General features: G+C 40.0%; 3 protein-coding genes across 6 annotated transcripts in view; all 3 read right to left on the bottom strand.

The window, feature by feature from the left end:
• Positions 1–9635, bottom strand: part of LOC108235277 (ERC protein 2) — a 141053-nt gene extending 131418 nt beyond the window's left edge. The window contains exons 1-3 of one of the 2 annotated variants that reach the window (XM_037977067.1): positions 8076–9635; positions 5104–6244; positions 673–1416 (exon numbers count right to left, since the gene is read on the bottom strand). In XM_037977067.1, the coding sequence (XP_037832995.1) occupies positions 673–1416; positions 5104–5967 (1608 nt within the window). In that variant the 5' untranslated portion in view covers positions 5968–6244; positions 8076–9635. Of the gene's footprint in view, positions 1–672; positions 1417–5103; positions 7723–8075 lie in introns of those variants that run through there. The other variant, XM_037977068.1, reaches the window with a different exon arrangement.
• Positions 9636–9824: 189 nt separating this feature from the next.
• tlr9 (toll-like receptor 9) lies at positions 9825–14607 on the bottom strand. 2 transcript variants are annotated; one of them, XM_017415163.3, is made up of 3 exons: positions 14449–14607; positions 11243–14212; positions 9825–11099 (listed from the first exon to the last, which is right to left on the bottom strand). In XM_017415163.3, exons 1-3 carry the CDS (start codon positions 14494–14496, stop codon positions 10893–10895), a joined length of 3225 nt encoding a protein of 1074 aa, XP_017270652.1. In that variant the 5' UTR covers positions 14497–14607; the 3' UTR covers positions 9825–10892. The 2 variants fall into 2 exon arrangements, with proteins under 2 accessions (XP_017270652.1, XP_037832966.1); XM_037977038.1 differs by having other exon boundaries at positions 11243–14606.
• Positions 14608–15130: 523 nt separating this feature from the next.
• Positions 15131–23509, bottom strand: apeh (acylaminoacyl-peptide hydrolase). Of its 2 annotated transcripts, XM_017415165.3 has the most exons (23): positions 23414–23509; positions 22848–22977; positions 22635–22761; positions 22455–22542; positions 22157–22232; positions 21960–22051; positions 21479–21553; positions 21236–21373; positions 21049–21140; positions 20928–20968; positions 20400–20521; positions 20167–20227; positions 19963–20060; positions 19778–19829; positions 19598–19686; positions 19321–19459; positions 18705–18788; positions 18285–18365; positions 16931–17019; positions 16400–16590; positions 15956–16058; positions 15769–15875; positions 15131–15662 (listed from the first exon to the last, which is right to left on the bottom strand). In XM_017415165.3, the coding sequence occupies exons 1-23, from the start codon at positions 23423–23425 to the stop codon at positions 15557–15559; spliced, it is 2193 nt and encodes a 730-aa protein (XP_017270654.1). In that variant the 5' UTR covers positions 23426–23509; the 3' UTR covers positions 15131–15556. The 2 variants fall into 2 exon arrangements, with proteins under 2 accessions (XP_017270654.1, XP_017270653.1); XM_017415164.3 differs by lacking the exon at positions 23414–23509 and having other exon boundaries at positions 22848–23398.
• Between the last annotated feature and the right edge of the window lie 339 nt (positions 23510–23848).

Genomic DNA, 23848 nt, shown 5'->3' with positions numbered 1-23848 from the left:
GTCTGAAATAATCGGTTCCCCCTCTAAAACACAGGACAAAAATAATTTACCAACAACTCCTTACCTGTGTTTATTCCTCTGTATTATGATATTATTAGCACATTTTAGTTTTAAAAGAATGATGGGGGTTTTTTTTTGTTTTTTTAATGAGAAATGTTTGACCCTCTAAACAATTCTGTTAATAGATAAGTCATTATTTATGGAGACGCAGGGGGAACCGTATCTGATGGGGGAACAGGGCTCGACGTAACAGCAGCAACTCGAGCACATTACTGCCCCCTATATGTCAAGAGGACAAATAACACCTTTTCTGTTCAAATTGCCAACCCGCCACAGTGGCATGTGTGATGATCAAATTCACCCGCCGCTTCAAATATTTACCCGCATTTGGCCGGTGGCGGGTGCTAATTTCCACCCCTGGATATATATATCGAAGTAAATGGGGAAAAAATTGATTCTATGTAATAAAAGGAACAACAACAAAAAAAGTTCATCATTAAAATGCAAACTCCATGATAGGATGAAGATCACATGCTGTCTTGTTTAACTCATAATACTGTATAATAGACACTTGGTTTATAAAAAGAACAGGTGGTGGTGGATTTTTAAAATGATCCTGAGAGAAATAAGGTTTAGTCATTGCTGTAAGAAATCTGAAGAAGAAAAACCCACCTCTTTCAAATGCAAGTTCTCCAGCTGGGTTTCGGCCTCCTGTGCTGCCATGGTTATTATCCCTGTCCGCTGTCCCCGGCCCCACTGTCCCTGACTTTGACCCTGAAGCATCTCCAGCAGCCTCTGAATGCTCTCGTCCCGAGCCCCCAGAGTCTGCTTCTGAGAGTCGATTCTGACCTCCATGTCCTCCATGGTCTTCCTCAGCTGAGAAAGCTCCTTGGCTTGCCGCTCGTGCTCCGACTGCAGCCTGAAGAAGTTCTCCTCCGATGGGTCCAAGGGAGGAGGTGAGGAATAGCCATCGCACCCAGGCACCTGACAGGGGCTGCAGGGCCGAAGGGAGCCAGAACTGGGTCCTGCTGCTGGACCTTGGCTGGGACTGTAGAGTGGCTGATTTGGACTGTTCCTCTGGCCAGGCTGAAGGGTGCTGGCTGGGCTCAGTCTCTGCGTGGCCGCTGCAGAGTTACAGCCGTACCCAGGGCTGTGGATGATGATGTCAGCTTCTTGTTGCCTTGGGTTGTAAGTGTTGGATGGGCTAGCCTTGGGGCTGTTCTTTGGTGCAGGACTGTGCAGGTTTATGGGACTTTGTCTGGGGCTGTGTTCAGGGCTCAATCCTCCCCTGAACTCCTGATCTATGTGGTGTTCTCGATAGGAGTTGCCCTGGTGCCGCTGTTGCCGCAGGCGACTGTTCATCTCTCTGTGAGCTTTAAGCTCCTCTTGTAGCTCCTGAACACTTAATGGAAGTTGCTATAAAGACAGTAAGATCTTGTTCAGTTATCAATGCCAAATCTGAATCCAAGTGACAAAAAAATCCCAAGCATAGATAAAAAACTGGTATGACACATGAAAACAGACCTTGTATCTTCTGATATCTTCTGACTGCAGCAGAAAGATGTGATGAAGGAGACACACAGACAAACATAAAGCCTCTGAATTTTAAACCATCATATACATTTCCTCAGTCATCTTAGTTTGTAAAACTGCTGGATGACAGTTACACGGTTTGGCCAGAAGAGGGCAGAAATTCTCTTGGAATTAAAGGTAGAACATCTAAGATAATGTAGAGGGAAGAATGAGTTTGGATGCAATGAAAAAAAAAACATGAAGGAAGGAAAGGCAGCACAAATGGGGATAAAAATTTATGTAAAAACCCATTTCTAGTTTAAAAGAAATTATTGTTTAAAAAATGCTTTATAATACAACACCTATAATTTATTATATTAGTCAAGATGAATTTATATACTTCAAAGTGTGCCACTTGATAGTAAAATATAACTTAGCGGAGAGTGGAACTGCTTAGCAAGTAAAACTGGACCAAAATTTTAAAAGTTACAAAACTGAAAATGAAACCTTAGTTTTTCCATTATTAAAAGTTTACACAATCAGTTCTTAGTAAGATCACGATGCTAAATTGCTGCTGCTTTTCATAGCATCTTTGAGTCTTTCCATATTTTGGGGGGATTTTTGTACAAAATGATTCCTAGTTTTGTAAGGTTTTTTTGTGTACTGTCCCTAAAATTTGATGCTCAGAGACCGAAGAAGTAAAAAGTATCGGTCTTATGATACTCCACAGTGAGTTTATGATCTTTTTGCTGTAACATTCTTTTACATACGGTGTCAAATGATGAAGTTTGCCTCTGAGATTTACAATTAATTTACAGAATCCCTTTTCCCTAATATTCCTAATATTTTTACTGCCAGAACGGATTCACACAATAACAAAACAAAGTCGACTCTGGCTATCGTCACGTCGATTTATATGCTCGATGTGTACTGGCTCCTACACTTGTGACTGAACAACCTCAGGGTAACGATAAATCAAATGGATGCTCCCACCTGAAGCAGCTTCTCCCTCCCACAAAGTCAAAGTTGCCTTAGCCAATGAGTTTCATCTCCTTACACAGATAAAAAAAAAGTGTTTTAAAAGGAGAACCAAGGACATCAAGAGATGCAAGACAAAAGAGGCTGGAAAGCAAGGCAACCAAATGTGTTGAAGTATTTTTTTTTCTTTTCAAGAAGACAAACAAGCAGAAAACTGATTACAGAAAGTAAAAAGGAAAGATGGTGATGAGTCTGCTAATTACTAAGAAATGACATGTTGCCAGCATGTTGCCAATCTAACCTTCATATAGAATGAATTCTGTATGAAATTCAGGGCATCTGATATTAACAATGCAAATTCAAATGATAAGAGAGGAGAATAAAACAATAAAACCCAACTGGTTTTGTGAACTCTATAAACACATTTCATTCAGAGTGCCGCACTGAAACTTTAATATACAATAATAAATACTAGTGAAAATGTATTTAATGAATAAGTAATTCAAATTGACATTGAGAGAAGCTTCTGAACACTGATGTTTGTGAAGAACAAGCGATTAGGCTGATTGCTTTAGAGTTATGTTAAAGTCTACTGAAAAGGAAGTCCTTATAAGAACAAAGAGGCAGAAATACAGTAAAGTTAACAAAGTTACAAGAAAAAGAACATTGTTTCTTTATCACCTATCATAGTAAGCATGACTTGTCATTTAATTAGGTCTACAAATAGAAACTATATGGCAGGAAGAAATAAACTGCATAACACCAGTGTTCTGAAAATGATCTCCTCTCTTGCCATGTAAATGCTCTCCACACTATCATGATGAGAAGGAAAAGATTTTAGAGCAAAGGTAAATAAAAACACACCCATTTGCATTCACCTTAAAGCTCAAGGTCACTGAAAGAATTCACTTGTGTGAAGCTATTATTCATTTTTTTCGTTCAAATATTCTGATTTCTGTGTTCGCGTCCGGAGGGTGTGGAGTTCCAAGGACAGAGTTGAAATGTAGGACAGAGGCGAGGGAGCACACAGATAATCAATTCAACATCCAGCACTGAATATTAAGTTAGAGTGGGAGGACCATCCTCCACTCTGACACATACACAACTCAGACGCATATGTGAACACACACACACACGCACACATTCACACAAACACCAAACAAGCAGATGGTCAGGGGGGGAACTCTGATGTCTGCAGCTGAGAGAAAAGGTGACATTCTTTATGCTAATTACCAAGTTCTCCTGTCAGACTGAACTCGTTCTTAAAGAGTCGGGGGAAAAAAAAGAAACAAAGCAGAAAAACAAATGCAGGACATTGGAGGCGACAAAGGGAAATGAAGAGGATAAGACAGCAGGCTGGAGAGACGTAGCAATAGAGGTGACCGCTATCTTCGCTTTGGATTTTTGTTTTTCTGACTGGATTGCAAACAGAGTAAGACACGGCAGTGATTAACGCTGAGGGAAATATGTGGTAGCAGTTCAATGAGTTGCCTAATCAATACTGTGAACTACTGGAGCTGAACAGCTGCACGTGTATGTGTCTGACCAAAGGTAAACGAAGATACAAGTAGACAAAATGAGAAAGAAGAATAGTTTTATGTTTGGTATTATATATTATTTGCTAGTGACTACATAAACTACTGAATTATTTGTAAAACAACAGACTGAATGAAAGCTGATTGTATAAAAAGTTACATTCTTTTCTGTATAAACTTGTTAAACTCACAAGATTTACTTATTGTTAGTGGTAAAGAAGGTTGTGCACATCTTTAGTATCTAATTAATGCTCTTTTTCTTCTCAAACTCATGTTTTCATACACTGTTTTTGTTTTAAAACAAGAAGTTGTGTATGCGAATGTGTCATGCACGTGTCACAGTGTCTCCACACTTTGTGACAATGTGAAATGAAAAAAAAAATGCTATAAATACCAATGCAGAGGAGGCAGCTTGGTTACAGCAGGAGACTGCAGAAGTAATTAAAGTTTTGTATGTTGTCGTGAAAAAGCAACAACAGCAAGTCGAGCTTCTGGATAGTGTTTGCAGTGTTCTGAAACATTTCCTGAGATTTAGCTTCTTGAAAAACAGTTTTGAAATCATTTCCACTAGAGAAAACAGGAGACACACAAACACACAGGGAAGAATGTAAAAAAATAGCGAAACAGAAGGCTAACAGGGTAAAAACCAAAGCAAATATAAACAGAGAGCAAATACTACAGACATGTGCCTCACCCACAGGCAGTGGGTGAGGCACACAGATGGATAACACCTCAGACTGAGTGGGACAGACTCCATGGAGAGATGGCACAGGACAGACTGGTCACCGTTCCTTCAGGAGAAGCTGTGAGTTTATTTAAAAGCTGGCAAACACCTCAGTGGATGTCATTGGTGCATGTTCCCATGGAAACACAGTGAGTCTGGTAAACACTGTCACAAGTGAACTGCACAAAAACTTTGAATGTAACCTTGAAGATGAGAACAAAGTGTGTGATGAGGGAGGTATGATGAGCAGAGGAGATGAATCATGGAAGTTTTTCAAAGTGGAACTTCCACCGTTTGAAACAGCTAAAGTCATATTGACAATGTCTTTGTTGAAATATCTGTCAGGTTTCTCACCTGTATATCTTCCTGGTTCACCCTGTACTGGTCTTTCACCACTAAGGTTCTCACTCCATCTTCTCGTCGGCTCCCCTTATCTCTCTTTATGTCTGGGCCCCAGAAATCAACACTGTTCATGCCGTGACTCGTCTTTCTATTCCTCCCTCCTTCCAGTTCTCTCCGGAGGCTGTCATTCTCCCTCTGCAAGTCCCTCAGCTGAGCCTGGAGATCATAGGTGGAAGCCTCTGCCCGTCCGGCTAAGTCTGATGACTGTGTGCACCTTCCCGATGGTCGCCGCAAACTGGAAGTCCCTCCAGACAGCACGGCTTGGTCTCCACAAGTGTCCGACATGTGATGCATCCCAGAGGATGTGATGTTTGGGCTGCTACCCGTGGCTGTTGAGCGGCCGGTGTAAGAGGAGCGGCTGGTACTCCGGCCTAATGTCATGGTGCCTTTGTGGTACCCGCCAGAGGGTTCCAAGGACTCTCGCTCACTGGGATACATGGTGCCAGAAGTGGCATAAGCGGCGCTTAAAGACTGGATGTTCTCCATGGACAGGGTTTTACCACCTGGAGCTGTTGCTGAACCACGAGCTGAGCCTTTGTCTGCTGCTGTGCCAGCTTTGATTTTTGAACCGGGCTTTGACACCGACCCCTGAGCTCCGGCCAGCTTAGATGTCGGTGCGGGCACGCCCCCCGACACACAGCCAGGCTCAAGTCCTGAGCGACATCCTGGTGTTGAGCTCACAGCCTGTTTGCCTTTCGTCTGTTTGGGAGACCTTGAGAAGCGTGAATGAGATGTGCTTCCATCAGTGTGCCCACTACTCTTAGCAACAGCAGACAGCTTGCTGTGCGCGGGCTTGGCTCTTATGTTAATGGGCATTGTTAAATGGGGAGATAAAACTGCTAAAACTAGAAACTAGTGAAGTTAGGAATATTTTCATACCCTTTTAAGGAACTAGAATGAAGTAACAGGATTAATAGAGGCCACTTGTTGGCCTTTTAGCTTTCACCTGTCCATCCCTGGCTGTGTACGACATGAAACTGAGACATGTTTAGTCCTTTTCAAAGGAATTAATTGTGACTTTTGGCAATGGGGCTCCCTAAGACACAGGCAAGATGTGTTGTAACTTCAGCTACACTGCGGGTCATCATGGATTCTAGACAAAAGAAAACAGGAAGACAAATTGACAAAGGAAATTCAAAAACAAAATAGAAAAACAGGGCCATCATCAATGCAGATAGTTGTTATTTTTGTGCTTGAAACATTACAAGTATTTTTTTCCAAACATTTAAGTATTTGACAAACTCATTGAATGTCGTAAATGTTAGAGGCTGTAAAAAGACAAGAATTTGTTCATACATTTGTCACAGTCAAACATGAAAACGACTGAAAGAATGAAGTTTAAGTTGTCTACTCTAGTGAAGAACATTACATATTTTTGCAGAGTAATCCTCTCTCTTCATTAATAATGGGTTGTAAGAGTACTAAGGTATAGGAAGCCAACATCTATACTAGTAATCACATTACAGAACAACATGGGAACACAAAACTACAACAAGCCACTCACACAGCCTCACTCGTCCCCAGTTTCCACATTACAGAGCAAATTAAGGAGGATATGGACCAGTATGACCATTTCAGCACCACAGACAGCACTGATGTGACTGCTGAAAAGTGTGTGAACTTTAATGACTGCTGAGGTCTGAAGGAAAAACCAACATAGTGAATTTGCTATTTCCTTAGGAGTCTGCAAAGGGAATTGGAGAACCGGTCTTCATTATCTACCGTCCCTCAGGGGCAATTACAAAATTACAATCAGACTTTGGTCGAACCTAGGTATCCCTCAGGCTTCGACAGAAAATAGAGGACAAAAATAGACACTTAGAATTTAGGCTAAATCCTACATGGTGGAGCCCAATAAAACTGTGTCCACATTAGGATAAATCAAAATGTGCTGCTTAATACGCTTTCATATTTAGCAGTGAAAGGGATGTTTGTTGGATTTGATATGTTAAAACCATGCAATATTAAAAAAAAGAAATCCTTTGGAAACTAAAAACATAATAATGACCTAGTCCATCAGTTATTGGGGACTTCAGTCTACAAAGCAGAGGCAAATCCAAATCATAATCCCTCCTCTAATCTGAGAGGATTGGGTGCTGGGAGTCATTGAGCAGGATGCAGCTGACAGATTGGTTCTGTCTGCTTGTCAGTCATAACATACAGTAGCTGTCAAGCCATTACTGTTTGACACAATAAATTCAGCCTTCTGTGAAAGACTCTTGTTAGACTTGTAATATGGTATCATACAATTATTATATTAAAGCTGATAAAAAAACAGGATCATTTAAAAATCCAAACACATAGGAATCCCAAACATGTTAGCTCGCATTACAAAGGCATTGTCTGCATGATTCACATTCAGATGGAGGTATGTTGAGTTCATAGTTGGAGGGCAAGATGCTCGTGTCAAGCAGTCATATTTGAACATAGACAAAAAACACACACACATAGATGACGAAGATAAACAAACGAGATGTCATCCTCACTTTAAATCGGTCTGGGCTAGTTTTCAGCTGACAGCCAGCTGTTGCTGCGGCGACAAAAGTCGAGTCACCACCCCAGAACTCAGCTTTTTTTTTTTTTTTTTTTTTATCCAGCTGCTCCTCTCAAGAAGTTCGACCCACTTTCAAGCTGCAGTGACGGCCGAACTGACCGCAGAACCCAACTAACCCGGCGCTCCTGGACAGCCGCTCTACTACGAGCACGGCGGCGCGCAGGATTAGTTTCTTGCTCATATGCACACGGCTACATGAGGTCCGGCTAGTAACCTTACATAATAATTAATCTGCCACGCAAAACTGTGCCGCGCTCACTTCGGTTTCTTTGTTTCTTTTTTTTTTATTCTATTTTTTATTATTATTATTATTATTATTCCCCAAAAAAGCTGGTCTTAGCGCGCGCATAGAGTCCCGGTGCGCACTCACCGTGTAGCTCCAGCTGCCCGGCCATGGCGCCTCTCCATCACCCCCGGTGCGGGCTCCTCCGCGAGCTCATCCGCTCAGCTGCCTGACCTGTCCTATCATCATCATCATCATCATCACCATCATCATCATCATCGGGCCGCGTGGGCGCGCTGAACCCAGCTGGCGCGTGCGCCACCAGGAGCCGCCGTGGTGGGGCAGCGCGCGACCGTTCAGTTTTCCACACACAGGTAGAAAGCAAAACGGGCTTAAACCAGTCTGACAAATATCACTTTATACAAACAAATTACTAAACAGAGCTCAATTCCAGGCACTTCACGGAGAGCAGGCAACAAATTTGACTATTTAAAATAAAAACCGTTAAAAGGTTGATTGAGAATGTGATAATAACCCCAGCAGCGGCGGTATTAGGGGGCAGCACAGTGTGTAAACAAATACAGTCTCTTGGCACCCCAGTTGCCACCCTATTTGTAGGCTAGTTATACTATTTTTGTACATTTTGTACAAACCTGAAATTAAATAACATCTGCACAGAACTTTATTTTCTATCTTAGGAGAGTTCACACAGTCCTTTTGAAGTTCAAAATGGCTCCATCCACCAAGTGGACTAGAAATATCACAGCGGTGGAGACAGTTTGCAAGATGTCCAAATTGTCCACGAACTGCTGCTGCTTTTCTACACCTGAAGCACAACCTGAGTCAGTCCGGAGAGTTTCCAGGACTCAGACAAACTGAGAAATCTGAAGAAAGAAAAAAATAATAATCTGAAAACATGTCTTATTTATTTATTGCTTTGTCAAAAAATATTGACCAAGGTTGGCCCCTTGTGAAAATGAGTTTAGAACCATTCAACTGTTTTATCTCAAATGTTTTTCAGGGATTTTTTTTAAATGGTGCTAAAAAGGAAATTCAGTACTGTGTGTGTGTGTGTGTGTGTGTGTGTGTGTGTGTGTGTGTGAATACAAACCTTTTTGTTAAATCTGGGGGGAGGAAATAAGTTGCTGACGAACAGCACTTTAAGAGTTTCTATGTGAGTTTTATCATTGATATGCATAGACAGAAAACCTGAATACATAACAATTTCTGCAACAATACACTCTGGCCCCCTGCTGTAACCTCATTTGTCACCTTTGCCACTTCATGAAAAAAATCTCCGCAACTGAACCCGAGGCAGTCCAAACTATTTTACACCAGCTGTTCAGTTAACCTCTGCCAAATGAGTGGGAAGCAAAAAAAAAAAATGTTTTGGACAGAAAGTTTCACTCACAAAAAAAGAAACTCGGTTTCTAGTTTTGGAGCTGCCAGATCATGAGACAAAAAATGAAAATGGAATGTGTTCTCACGAGTTCAACACGATATCAGGCTATAGTCTGCCACTCCCCATGATACTGGATTTGTTGCTTTTAATAAACCTTCAGTAAAATGGGTCATCAGCTGAAACTGGCCAAAAAAGACTCAAACATCAAATCTCTGGAAAATCTTTTAGCTTTACCTGATATTAGACACCTGCTAGTTGAAATGTAACACAAGTTTTGATTGGTCTAATCCATCCATCCATCCATCCATCCATCCATCCATCCATCCATCCATCCATCCATCCATCCATCCATCCATCCATCCATTTTCTTTTATCCGCTTCTCCTTTCCAGAGCTGGTGACTATCTCCAGCTCTTAAACAACTATCACAGCAAAGTTGTTATGTAAAACAGATGCCACCTAATGCAGATAAAAAAATACAATTAGACAATTGGCTGTATTATATATTTTATTTTCAAGTCCTCACACATTAACACACACACACACAGACTAATGTTCAGGAACACACCCTCTACACTATAAATAATGTATTTTTTCAAATTAAATATTTATTAAACGTTTTAATTCATGAACTAATTTAGTCTAATAATTGTCAAACCAACGAAGATACTTGCTTTCAGTTGTTTACAATAAAAAAATATGAGGATTTAAACTGAAATACTGTTTATTATATCATACCATTATTATAGCAGACTCTTTATAGTAATTATATTACAGAACATTTTGAATATAAGTATAAAGTAAAGTATAAATGTTTTGGAAGAATTAGAGTGTCAGTAGTCTAAAATGATGGTCAATAATTTTGATCAATCACTTTTAACAGTGCTACTTAAAAGCTTTTTAAATCAGCGGTTCGTAAAGTGAGGAGCCTCGAGAGGACGTCCTCAATTCAAATAAAATGGAATGATTGCTAAGAACACATTTTTGCCACAATTGTTATACAATGTTAAAAACTGCTGTCATAAATCCTAACTAGTTGTTTAAGCTGTTTCTGCTGTCATGGTGTGACGAGCAATAGTCTGACCTGTTGTTAGTTTGTGGGTCAAAATCTGAAAAGTCTGAGAACTGCTGTTTTAAACCCTCAACCAAAACGAGTCATCCTGTTTTATTTCATGCTCTCACCTTCCAGTCAGAGTTTCAACCACCTGCGTGCAGAATTACTGTTAACATTATGCAAAAAACTCCCTCAGAATGACTGGTGACTCTTTTTATTTTTTTATTTACAGGTGACTCAGTTGTCTACGAGGATCTTATTGATCTGCAACTTGTAAGAAATAATCCCTAGTTTCATTTCCTCCTGTGTCTAACCAAAGAGAAGTGAAATCTTTGAACTGGGGGAGGGGTTGAAATTACACCGCACTATTTCACTCTTTTGCAATGATTATAAAATGAAGTTACTCAAGTGATACAGAGGGAAGTATTTGTTTTTGTTTTATTTCTGTTGTTCCTTTGATTTTTGATTCACAATAAAATGTTTTACAACAGTTCCCTCTTTAAAAGAGTTTACATAAAACTTTCACTCATGTTGTTATCATATAATTTAAGATTGTCTGACGACAATGCCATTCTCATCTGGTTCCAGAACAGTGGCTGGGCCTTTGGGTTTCTCGGCCAGGACAGCACCGACTTTCTGCACAGCCTCTTCCTCAGCTGAAGGTACTTCAATTTCGGAAACATTTTATCCAGCAGGACCAGCACAGCTGCATCAACCTTTTTTTTTTTTTTTTTTTTTTTTTAAATAGAAAGTTTCAGAGATAATTTGAGGTTGTGAAAAGATGACAGTGTCAGACAGTGTAAAAATGCCATTCAAATAATGTATGAGTAAAAAGAAAAAAGAAAAAGACAAAATTTACCTTCTCATCCAGAAGCCTCTGCTGAACCATGAAGAAAGTCTGGCGGATCATGCCATTTACCGTCTCACTTCCGTTTGCACCCCTAGACAGTACAAACACCGTCTTCACACTGCTGTGGACAGCATTATGCAGGTTGTCAATACACGAAAGCCCAGGAATCCAGTCTCTTTCTTCCAAGCAGAGGGAAAATCTCTTATTGCCTGAGTTCTCCAGATTGACAGTCAACTCATTGTAAACCCAGTCCCTCACAGCCGGGTTCCTGGTGTCAAACACCACAAAGGCGTCGTATCGATGACCTGAATCACTACCAGGCAGCTGGGAGTAGCCTTTGAGTCCTGCCCAGAGCACCTGCAAGCAGTACCACACATCCCAGCCGTAGAGATGCTTCAGCAGAGGGAGAACAGTTAACATCACAGCGAACAAGGAAGAGGAGAAGAAAGCCAAGCTGCCGTAGATTTCCTGGCAGGAACGCTGGTCCATGGACAGTAGAACCTTTCCTTCTTGTGATTCTGGGTATTTACAGCGTACAAGTGTCATTAAATGAGGAATCTTCACTGAAGTGGTCCGCAAGAAGTCTGCAAACCAAGAAGTATTGCAGTCGCATTTAAAGGGGTTCTCGTGCAGAGTGAGTCTCTGAAGGCCGCTGCTGTTCAGAAAGGGGACAGGGAGGTGCTGGTGGTTCACCTCTTTGATCTGATTGTGACTGAGAAACAGATACTGCAAAGACTTTGCTTCACTGAAGAAATTCTCAGGAATAAACGTAATGTAATTGTGACTGAGGTCCAGAGAGGACAAACTGTCTCCGAATGGTATTGCCTCTGGGACCAGTTGATTCAGGAGGTTATAACTCAGGTCTAGGTGACATAAATTGCTGAGGGCTGAGATGTTTCGCCAGGGAAAGTACTTCAGAGGATTGTGGCTGATGCACAGGCTCGTAAGGCTTACTGGGAAATTACACAGCACTTCCGGTGAGATTGACTTCAGATTATTGTCAGAGATGTCAAGGTATTTGAGATTTGTGAGGTTTTGGAAAAAACGCATGTAGATATTGTTGTCAGAACCCCACATAATGTCCAGATTGTTTCCATAGAAGTAAAGGTACTTCAAAGACCTGCTGTTCAGCTGGTGATCTATTCGCATCCCAATGCCATTGTTTGCCAGACTCAGCACTTCTAAATTGGACAGATGCTGAAGAAACTCAAACCGATGGCCCATGCCCTTCATTTTAAAATGAAAGTCATTGTTGCTAACGTCTAACACCTTCAGTGTGGCATTAAGTTCACTGAAAATGTCTCTATAATAAAGATCAAGTCTATTGTAGGAAACGTTAAGAAATACCAAATGTTTCATGCTATCAAACAGCCCGCCTTTCAATGCCTGGCTCATGTAATTGAAAGAAAGGTCTAAACAAACCACATTTTCCATGCCTAAAAACACTTTTTGGTTAAGTGATAAAATGTCATTTTGAGACAGGTCAAATGTCAGCTTATTGAAACAGTACTTGTGTTTAAAGTCCCACAGTGATGAAATTCGACATGTACCATCTTCCTTCATTTCCAGCTCATTTGAATTATGGGATTCCCAGACATCCTCTCTAGACACTGGCTCTCGATCAATTATAAGAGAAGGCTTGTTTTGGAAATAATCTGTATAAGAGTTCTGGTTCTGACAGCTGTCTTGCGCCCCAATCCCAAATGACGATGTTGAGCAGCATGGCAGGAAATTAAGCAAGTTTTGGGAGAGGACTACAGTGGTAAGAGATGGTATCCTCTTTAGAGAGGTCAAATTGCACTTGCTAATAAAGTTCATTCTCAGTTCCAGCAAATTTAGGTGTTTAAGTTGGGCCAAAACTTCAAAACTTTCTTCTGAAAGAGTCTGGAAAAAGTTTCCACTCAACAAAAGCTGTTTTAAATGCAATACCTTGCCAATAGAAGGGGAGAGTTTCAGCTTCGAAAATGTCTTCAGTGGTTCGTAGTTGTAGATGAGGCTGATCCAATTGAGGGCTGTCAGTTCTCCAAAAAAGGTGCCATTTTGCAGCTCATACGCCAGAAGGTTGTCAGAGATGTCCAATCCTTTTAGCTGCTTCAGTGGTGTGAAAAGGCCAGCAGGAAATGTCTTAAGAGAATTTCCTCTTAAGCTGAGGAAGACGATAGAGCTATTTTCAGAGTAAAGTGAGTTTGGATGTAATTTCAGGGGACGATTATCTGGGCAAGGGAAGCAGGGCCTTGCAGCGTGGTCACAACGCTGACAGTTCCACTCCAAATTCAGGTACTTGAGATTTATCAGGTTGGCGAATGCTCCTTCTGGGACTTCTGTGAGTCTGTTCTCTCTTAAGTCGAGCACCTCGAGCGAAGGTGGCAGCCACGTAGGAACAGCCGTCAAATTATCATACCCCAGCGTAAGGTTTTTGAGTTTGGGGAGTTTTCTGAAAACCGTCTCATTTATGTAAAGGGATTGATTACAAGGGTTTGCATAAAAGCAGTTCCAAGAAAGTAAGAGAGCTTCAAGATTTGGAGTGTTTAAGGGGGCAAAAATATTGACGATGCAATTATTCTGAAGATCAAGGACTTGCAAGCTCGCAGGTAACAAAGGTATGGAGGTGAGGCTGTTTCCTGACAGAATCAAAGATGTAAGATTTTGCAGATTTTTGAAGGCCTCCCGGTGTATCTCTATTTTGCAATGGCTTTGCCCTGGGGTTCTCAGTTTTCCTGGCAGACAGTTGTCCCTCAATTCCAAAGTATTCAGGTTTGGGATGCCTGCAAAAGCGTGATTCTTCACTTTCTCTATCATTGTCATACTCAAATTGAACGACAACACAGAAGTGGACTTAAAGGTGGGGATGTACACCAGAGGTCTGCCAGAGCAGTCCACTTTAGTGGAATTCACATCAGCGTCACACGGGAAAAACTTGATATTTAACGTCTTCCCTATTGTTAAAAACTGACTGAGGAAGAGAACTTTGACCAAAGCCTGAAAAAAACAAACAAAAAAAACCAAAACCAAGTTGTTTAATGTTGGTTCAAAAAATATCATTTATGCACTCTAACAAATGTATACATGTAAAAGAATATATCCAGTATCACATTATACATATCTGCTGAAAATGAGAGCAATTTTCTACCCTTGCATTTCTGTTCGTATCACGAAGCCGTACTACAAGTTCATAATTTCCTAATGGCAAAATGCAGCAGATATGTTGTACTTACCATAGCAGGTAAAGAGCTCAAAGTTTGCACCAGGACAAAACGTAGCATTGTTTTAAATCCGAGTGGAAAGAGCACGTTTAAAAAAAAAAAGAAAGTCTTCAGGGTTTGTGCAGTGAAAAGAAACAGGACACATGTATGCAGAAGTGAAAGCGTGTGGCGATATATGCAGCAGTCTGATGCACACCATGTGACACACGTCATACTCATGAGGGACATCAGGAGCAGATACGCCTCAAGTGATTCAAAATACAAATATACAAATTAGTTTTGACAACCACAACCTCGATGTGACAATCACTTTAACAGGGAAATCTGGAAAGTAGTAGTAGAAGTGTAGATAAAATTAGATGACGTCTCAGTTTCAGGCTAATAAATAAATGCTCAATACTTCTACAACAACTGTATTTATACTCCGCCTTAATTTCTGTTGAAACCACACATTTTAAACTTTTTTGATTGTGTAAAGCTGTGGTGAACACGTCCACGCAGTAAGCAAACATCTATAGGATATACCTTTGTGGTAGTTCTCGATACAAGAACCCCTTTAAGCATGACTACGTTGACATATAGGGTGAAAACAAAACTGTGCTACTGCAACAAGGAATTCTGTTCTATCTGCTTAAAAGAAATCCAACGATCTGAACTCATTGTGATGCATTCAAAGATTTCTCTCAGACAGGAAGTAATTCAAAATCCATTTATTAGGTGCATGAAAACATATCATCAGAAAAGAACTGACTTAGCACAAAATAATTACTCAAAAAGAACAATTACCTCTTGAACAGACTGATTATAAAACAAGTTTTCCTTGTTATTGCATACCCATTAAAGTTAAAACAATGAAAAGCCCTTTTACTGTTTGTTGTATTTAAAGAGAAGTAAGAATAATAACTGTAAAAAAAATCATTTCTGACAAAATCAAAGACGCTGTCATTCAAGTGTGATGTTAAAACTGCTATTTATCCATTCATACAGAAGTTAGATTAAATGAGGTGCATTTTGTCTGCAGAATGATTACAATGCTTTGGCTTTAGATTGGATCGCAAAACAGGAAAATAAAAATCACATGAAGTAGTGTCTTCTAATGTGATTCGCCGAAAATTGACCGTCACAGATTCAAGTGCTGAATAATCCACAAGGCGATGTTCATAAACCCGTCAGATTCTGCGTCCACCTTGGAGAGAGAGTGGTTGTTTCCTGGGTACCACAGCAACCTGAACAATACACATCAGAGCATTACCAAAGGGGCAGCAGCTACTTAACTTATACAGCGACTATAACAAGAAGAAGAACAAAAAAATCCTGCTTGAGTTGGCTTACCGAACTGGGATCTGCTTTGCCTTCAGAGCTTTGTAGTACTCGATTCCTTGCTTGTTGGGCACACGCTTGTCATCTTCCCCTAAAGTAAGCAGCACTGGTGTTTTAACCTAAAAGGAAAAGGTTACATCTCATTAAGAACTGAAGTTATGAGCAGCAAACAAAGAGATTTTTCACACAGATACTGTACCTGAGGTATATATTTAATGGGAGACTTGTTTAACATTTGCTCCCAAACGGCAGGATCAGGAAGACGGTCAGGACTGTAGTCATAACCAGCCTCAACCATGCACCTGCAAAAATCACAGGAGAACAGCAGCAGGTAGACACTGATCACTGCGTGGCTCTTTGGTCTCAATACAGATTGTGAAACACAATTCTGCTCAAACACACAGAACCGTTATCTCACTCACTTGTTTTTGGGGCCTATATATATATATTTATTTAATTAGCAGCTTACATATGGTTTACTAATAAGCACTCAAAACCTGAAGCGGCAATATAAAGAACACAAGTTTAAATAAACTACTTATCATAAATAAATACACCGCGGTTGTTTATTAGCGCAGGATGGACACTTCCGCCGTATGAGTAATTTGGACAGGAGTAGAGGTAAGTGGACGGGGAGACCTACCAGTCCGGGATGTCGGTGCTGCCGATCATCGAGGCTAAATTGACGACAGGGTTGCGGGCCACGCAGGCCTTGTAGAACTCTGGGTACTGGCCGATTAGATGGCATGCTAGGAACCCCCCGTGGGAGCCCCCGGAAACTGCCACTTTCTGCACGTCGAACTCACTGCTTCTCAGAACGCTTTCAGCAGCAAACTGGTGGAAGAAAAACAAACAACATGCAAAAAACGGACATCTGTGAACCAAACGGAGACTAAAGGAGAAAGAGAGAGGAACGAAACAAGAAAAGTAAATAAAAGTGCTGTTGCCATGACTCGGGACTTACAACTATGGCAACTACCAGTTTTATTTGATTAAATATTGAAACCAACTACATATACAATGGTATCACATTGCTACACTTAAAGTCGTTTCTTCGACAGGAGCAAAACGTACTTTTTCAGGCAATATGTGTTTGCTTTGTAATACATTCCGACAGGTAAAAAAATGAAATACAACTTTGTGTTTTTGTTCCTAATGTTGGTTTTGTTCTTACCTGAACATCTTTGACATCCTGGGCACCCACGTTGCCCAGCAAGGACAGGATGCTGTCCTGGCCATACCCAAGAGAGCCACGGTAGTTCACTAAAAACATAAAACACACAATCATGAGCAGAATTAATACTGAAACTAACATTATGTTTTCTTCTACAGCTGAACACACTTAGAAGCCAAATTGTACGTCTTAAAGAAACTTGAAGAATGTGGATTCTCATGAGTTCTTTGACTAAACACTTGCAAAGTATTTGGCCTTTACTGACAGCAAAGACTTCTTGGGTGTCAAACACTGAACTGAACAATCAATGTTGGACAGTCTGACTGGTTGTGAACACTTGAATGCCTCATCGCCCCTCTCCTGTGTTCAGAGAGCAGGTATCCCAGCCATCAGAACCAGCCGTCGCTGGTTTCTGGTACTTTCCACTGTGCGAACCCTTGGTGGACGTGATTTAGGAACTGATAGTTTATCTTGTGCCACGTGAGTTTAGAACCATAACACAGTGGCTGCTGTTCCCTGTTGAGCTGAAAACACTGACTTTCTGATACGACTGGAGACGACGTTTATTTGTTGTCGAGAGGCATGAGTGAAGAAAATAATTAAATGGAGGAAACAAGGCCACTCTAGCTTAGAAACAAGATGTTGGGCTATAAAACTGAAATTTCAGACAGATATATATATATATAAAAAGAAAGAAATCTAATTAAATTTAATCAACACAGCCTTAATGAGAAGGCTAGGGAATGAAATGGCGGGACAATGTGTAGGTTGTGCAATTTAAACATCTTTTTATGCAGCTGTATGGATTATATAAGCATAAAGAGGAACTGAAAACCCACAATGACTGCTTCATACGTAAAACACAATACCACAGGTTTACTGGAGGATGTGAAACAATGGCTGAACAGGATCCATATCGGAACTGCACACTGAGTCCGGGTTAGGTGATAAGAACTGCTTTGCTACAGGAAAACCTAGATCTGGTCTGGAATTTGAGCACAAGGATATTGCTAACCTTGGTCCAACGAAAACTAAAAAAAAGAGGAAAATTTGCTCATGTATTGCATTTTTGCTCAGCTCTCACCATCAGGAGTTATAATTTGTGACAACTTATGAAATAAAACTTATGAAAATGTTAAAACAAATAACTATATAAGAAGATAAAAATCTATATGTATTCATGCTCTCACCTTGTACATGATTAAGAAAACTCTACATCCTGCCATGAAACAAAAAAGTTGGTTTTGGATTTTCTTGCAAGCTAAAAAGAGAATTTTCGAGCAGACGACTCCGAGTCGCCAAACAATGGCTGCTCTGTTAGTGTATCAGATGAAATGTTGTCGAGCAAACTTACCCTGTAACACAGCAAAGCCCATCCTGCACAGCACAGAGGGCGACAGAAGCCATTCGGCAACAATCACAGTGTGAGGACCACCTAATGAAAACAAGCTACAAATTAAATACATGGCTCGTGCTCGACACATTTTAAATGTTAATAGACCAAGAGAGCTATAGGCACTAGTTTGTTTTGTTGTCAGAATATAATTTAACACTCCATCGTCATAGCAACCACAACAATGTTAATTTATTAGCAGCTGCTCCGAACTGAACTGAATCTAAAAATAAATACTTCATAACGTAAGTTTTTTTTCCCAGTATAAGAAGAGGTTGACATTGGACAACGATTTTGACAACATATACTATCAATATTTTCATTTTCTTTGCATCATATAACAAATAATTAATTAAAAAAGCAAGATTGAAAAAAACAAACCATGAGGGATGACAATTAGAGGCAGCTTCGTGTCGCCTTTGACCTCCTTCGGTTTCAGCAGCAAACCTTCAAAATCGAGGCCCGCTAGAAGACAGTAAAACATGTCAGCAGCGATAATATTGAGCTCTGTTCTTACCAAATGTTTGTCCTTGTTGAAGACAGGGTTGCCTGGACATTTTGGTTATGTTTTATATCAATAAAGGTACAAACAGACAGTGAACATTAGCTGTCCTGTTCTTCTACAATGTGCTTCTTACAGTGAATATTAACTTTGTTGAACAGATAAATATATTTCCAAATAAAGGTTTTTTTTTTTGTGAATAACTCCAAGTCTTCTTATATTTTTCTTGAACTTAATGACCTTTAAAACAAAGCAATTCCTTTGTGGCAATTACAAAAAATCAGTGATATTCTTTAAACTGTTAACTGTAAATATAGTTCACAAATACACAATTTTTATGGGTATAAGGAAATCTAATGCACTAGACAAGAGGACAAATCTAACTTCTGCCTCTAAAACGTTGGGACTGAAACATACAAAAATGTCTTTCAAAGTTAACGTCCTTCGCTCGTGACTTCCGAGAAACAAAGAACAGATTAAAAATAATATTCTTACGGTATTGACTGTTTTCTTGCTCTGGGGGAGGCGTGAAAGTCATGATCTGCCAATCAATTTCTGGCATTGACTGAGATTCTTCCAAATGAACCCAAACGACTTCATCCTGAGAATCTCTGCCTGGAAGGAAACCCACTCTCTACACGCAAAAACACAGAACAATTTAAGCCCCAATAAACTCTTCCCAAAGATTCCATTAATGTGGAAGTCCACACTATAGTTAGCTTATACCAAATGAAAACATCCAAAAATGTTTTCTTTATAAAAGTGAGCCTACCAGACTTGGAGGGAAGTTGGGAGAGGAGCAGCTGACCACCATCAGATCTCTCTCTATGTTCAGCAGACACCAGTTACCAATATCAGACTCTACGACAAACAAGATCATAACCTATTAAGTATATATAAAAAAAACAATAATAATAATAATAATAACAACAATGTATACTGAGTGACTAACTTGCAGTCAGAGAGGTGATGCTGCCTGTATTTATATCCACCACTAAAAGATTCTAAAAAAAAAACAAAAATATATCAACTTATTCATCTGATCAAACATGGAACACATAAACATTTAGGAGACTCATGTTCTCTGCTCCAGTTTATTTTTTCCCCCCTCATCTATTTGCTGGTAGCTGAACCTACCTTGCGGCTGCGCTGAGGAGAAGCGACAATAACACGCTGACTGTCAGCAGACCAGCACCGGGGCGACAACTGAGAGCTGTAGATGCCAGTGAAGCCATCTGTGAAGCCATTACGAATGCACAGGAACAACGGTGGAAAAGGTGTATGTTAGGTTTTATGCACAAAGAAAAAAAGGGCATTCACGTGACGACAAGAAATTCTCACCTTCTCTAGGTCTACTAACGACATCCACCACCACTGAGGTCTTCTTAGTGTACCAGTCATACTAAGAAAAAAAAAAAAGTGATGTAAGACAAGAACACAGCCAGTGACAATGTGTGTTTACACACTAAGAAATGTAACTGATTCAAACTTTTTTTTTACTGAAGAGAGTCAACTTTTGCAAAGAGGAGAAAATTAAACTGCATATGTTGAACAGAGGCTCTATTCTGTCTTACCATACAAAGTTTGCTGCACTGCATGTGTGCGCCGTAAACAGAACATTCTAGGTAGACAATCCGGCACTGGTCCGGACTCAGTCTTGGGGAATATACTGCACTGGTGCCTGATGAAAGTTGCTCTGATGGAGACACCACACACACACACACACACGCACACACACACACAAACATGTAAATCAGCAATACTATGCAGCAATGTCCCAAAGTAAATTGTACTAAAACCTTTTAAAATAATTTTTATATCTACCTTATTCAAAAGGTAGCATTATTCAATCATGAACAAAGATCTTGAACGATCAGTTAGCGCTCAGAGTATGTGTTGGGGATGACTCTCACCTACTACCACATCAAATTTTAGCTTAATGTCTGTAAAGTTGACTGGGTTATAGACATTTCTGTGTTTGGTACGGTTAATTGGCTAGGGTGGGAATGTTGAACTGGATAATTTCCAAAAGTTAATCAGTTGTAGATGTGTACAGAATGATAAATTTCTGGACTTTTTGCTAAAAACAAGTCATCACTTACCACATTTTCCACCAGTAAGATCCACGTAAAACAAGGAGGACCTGTCAGAGAAATATAAATGCACTTAAGTATAGGTCTACTCAGACATTGGACTTCAGTGATCAGTGTAAATTGGAAGAACCTTCGATTGGGGCAGTACTTGAGGCCATGTCTGAAAGGCTCGTGCCACCAGCCTACAAAGACCACACCTGTGTCACCTGGAGCCCAAAACGCCTGCGGAGTTAAAAAAAAAAAAAAAAAATGAGTGTCAGCACCCAAAAGGTGCACATGTATTAAAACAACTGCTGCTGCCGCTGCTGTGTTATAACCTGTCCGGGTGAGATGTCATCAGGCACTCCTTCCAACACAGAGACGTTGTCCCCCTCAATGTCCAAAACACAAAGCACTGGATGGCTCTTACTAACCAAGGCCTCTCCCCAGTCCTCGTGGTAGGCAAACTGCTCCCCCTGCAGGAATTAAATTTAACAACACAATAGTGTATCACAATGTAGGACGCAACCTGCAAAATCAAAATTCATTGTATTTTTTAAATAAAACTGAACTGCACTCACTCTCACAGTCTCTTTTTTCTCCACCCTGATGGTCACCTCCTCATCTTCAATTGACGACAACTCTGGTGACTCGGTCTATAAAACAGAAAATAAAGAATTAATCAAAAAGCTATTAGTAATACATGTTTAATTACATACCATCATTTTCTGGTAAACGTTGAACAATACTTGATCTTATCAAGGAAAGAAAATGCATCATTGTTTTTTTGGGGGTATGATACAATAAGTGCTGATAAGGACTGTTGCTTGTAAAACGCAAAGCAAAACAAATGAGATTTTTTCAAAATAGAAGCATACTTAACAAGTTTTTAAATTTCTTTTTTATTTGGAAACAACATTTCTTTTAACAGCACAAATATGCATTTAAAATTGCCATACACAAGACAATCAATTAATCTTTCGAATTAAAAAAAATGATGAATTCCAGCAAACAAGGAATTTGCTTCTTGATATTATATATTTGCTAATTTTGCAGACACACCTGGAAGAAAGATTCAATTTTGGGTCTCTTTTTCTCTGCCACATACAAGAGGTGGGTCTCAGAGTGAGACCAAACCAGGCAGCCAAACTGATCTGAGGACGTAAAACACTGTGTGATTAACACTGATAGGCATAGCAGAAAACTTGAAAACTGAAGAAAAAAGAGGGGAAAATGTTTTGTCTTCTCTAAAGACTTACCATCTTCATAGACTTTGCCATGCTTCTTCAAGGCTGTCAGATTTATGCTCTTTATCTTTATGTTTTTACTCCAGATCTGAAATGAAAAAAAAAAGTTAAGAAAAAAGCCAAAGATTTTTGATTGAAAATTTCAGTTGTCATAAAGTTATAAAAACACACAGCAAGAGGAAATCATAAAAGGCAAAGACAAAGGAGCGCATTATATGTGTGCAATAAAGCATCAAAGTGAAACCATGACACAAATTGAATAATAATAAAAAAACATTGCTTAATCCGATCCAGGCGGACTACAACACACCTCCAAAAACTGCTTCTCCTCTCCTTTGACTGTGCATTCTCTAACAACTGCCTTCATTTCACCAGAAGGAGAGTCCTTACTTAGCACTCTGACATGGAAAAAAACAGCAATGAGATATAGCTCAGATCGCTAAAAGTTAGAAGAATATTTTTACTGTAGATTAAACAGCATTGTACATACTCTCCTTTGATTTCCGTGCAGTTTCCAGAGGCTCCAGAGAAGACCACAGACTTGTCATCGTGGAATACAATGTACTGTCTGCAAAACCTGACATTCTCATTCCTCTCCAGATCACGCTGGCTCCATTCTGCAGGCGAAGGGAAACAAACACGCTGGAAATAAATTTACCACACAGTTGCCAGGACACCTCAGAGGGTCAGACATGACGTCTACCTGTGTAGATGTTGCTGTATTTGCCTCCATACTGAGAGGTGATGACAGGTCCTACGTCTGCTCTACTCAGAGATGGGAACAGGCTGAGCTCTCTGTAGAGTTTGGCAATATCCTCCGGTTTGGTCATCACCTGACAGACAGCGGAACAATAACTGCGTCTCAGTGAAACAAACTGTCTAACAGCGAACAATGTCCTATTCATTTCCTAGCTAGGAAGCTAGCTATCCATAGAAAGTTGGAGTTAACCCAGTTTTAACACAAAATACAGAGAAGGACAGTTGCAAAATACGAATCGCCTATGTTGTGAAACAAAGCAATAAAGTAATAGTTGTTCGTTAAACAAAGTAACCGATGAGTAGGGGTATCTGAAGACGTTTGGCAGTGACCAGGAACTTCCGGTTGGAACTGACAACAAAACAAAAACAGCCGAACCAGTGTTTGTCTGCTAGCTTGACTTGAAAGCTAGCTAATTAGTTCGTTCCCGAAATAGTCACACTGTAACTGAGACAGCTCCAAATTTGCACCCTTTACAATAAAATCGGTCAGTTAGTTACGGTTAATCATACCCGTGACCCCATGCTGTGTGTCGCTAATCTCTAGTACCAATCCAGTTGAATACACAATGAAACCGACGCTCCAGCGAAAAATTAACTCGAGATTTGTTACAGCTTCCTGTTTTCAAAATAAAAAAAAATCATTTAAAATATATTTTTGGTTAAGCCAGGGTAAAATACATCTAGACTGTCGTAATGTTAGATATAACAAAAATTGTAACATAAGTTGACAATTTAACGTTTTTCCACCGATTAGAAAAATGTATTCATAACCGCAATGTAAGCGTTTGCTTTTATTTTGTAGGCATTAAACAACCCAACAGGAAGTAGAACACGAGCTAGCAATGATCTGCTAACGCCCTATCTAGAAAAAAAAATACATTTTTAGAATTTATTTTTTATTTTATATCAAAATACAATGAAATGCACACAAATATGTATTTGCAC

The sequence above is a fragment of the Kryptolebias marmoratus genome, linkage group LG8, assembly GCF_001649575.2.
Source record: "Kryptolebias marmoratus isolate JLee-2015 linkage group LG8, ASM164957v2, whole genome shotgun sequence".
In the NCBI taxonomy this organism is placed as follows: Eukaryota; Metazoa; Chordata; class Actinopteri; order Cyprinodontiformes; family Rivulidae; genus Kryptolebias; species Kryptolebias marmoratus.
The sequence above is the reverse complement of the archived record's forward strand: the minus strand, read 5'-3'. Positions and strand labels throughout refer to the sequence as shown.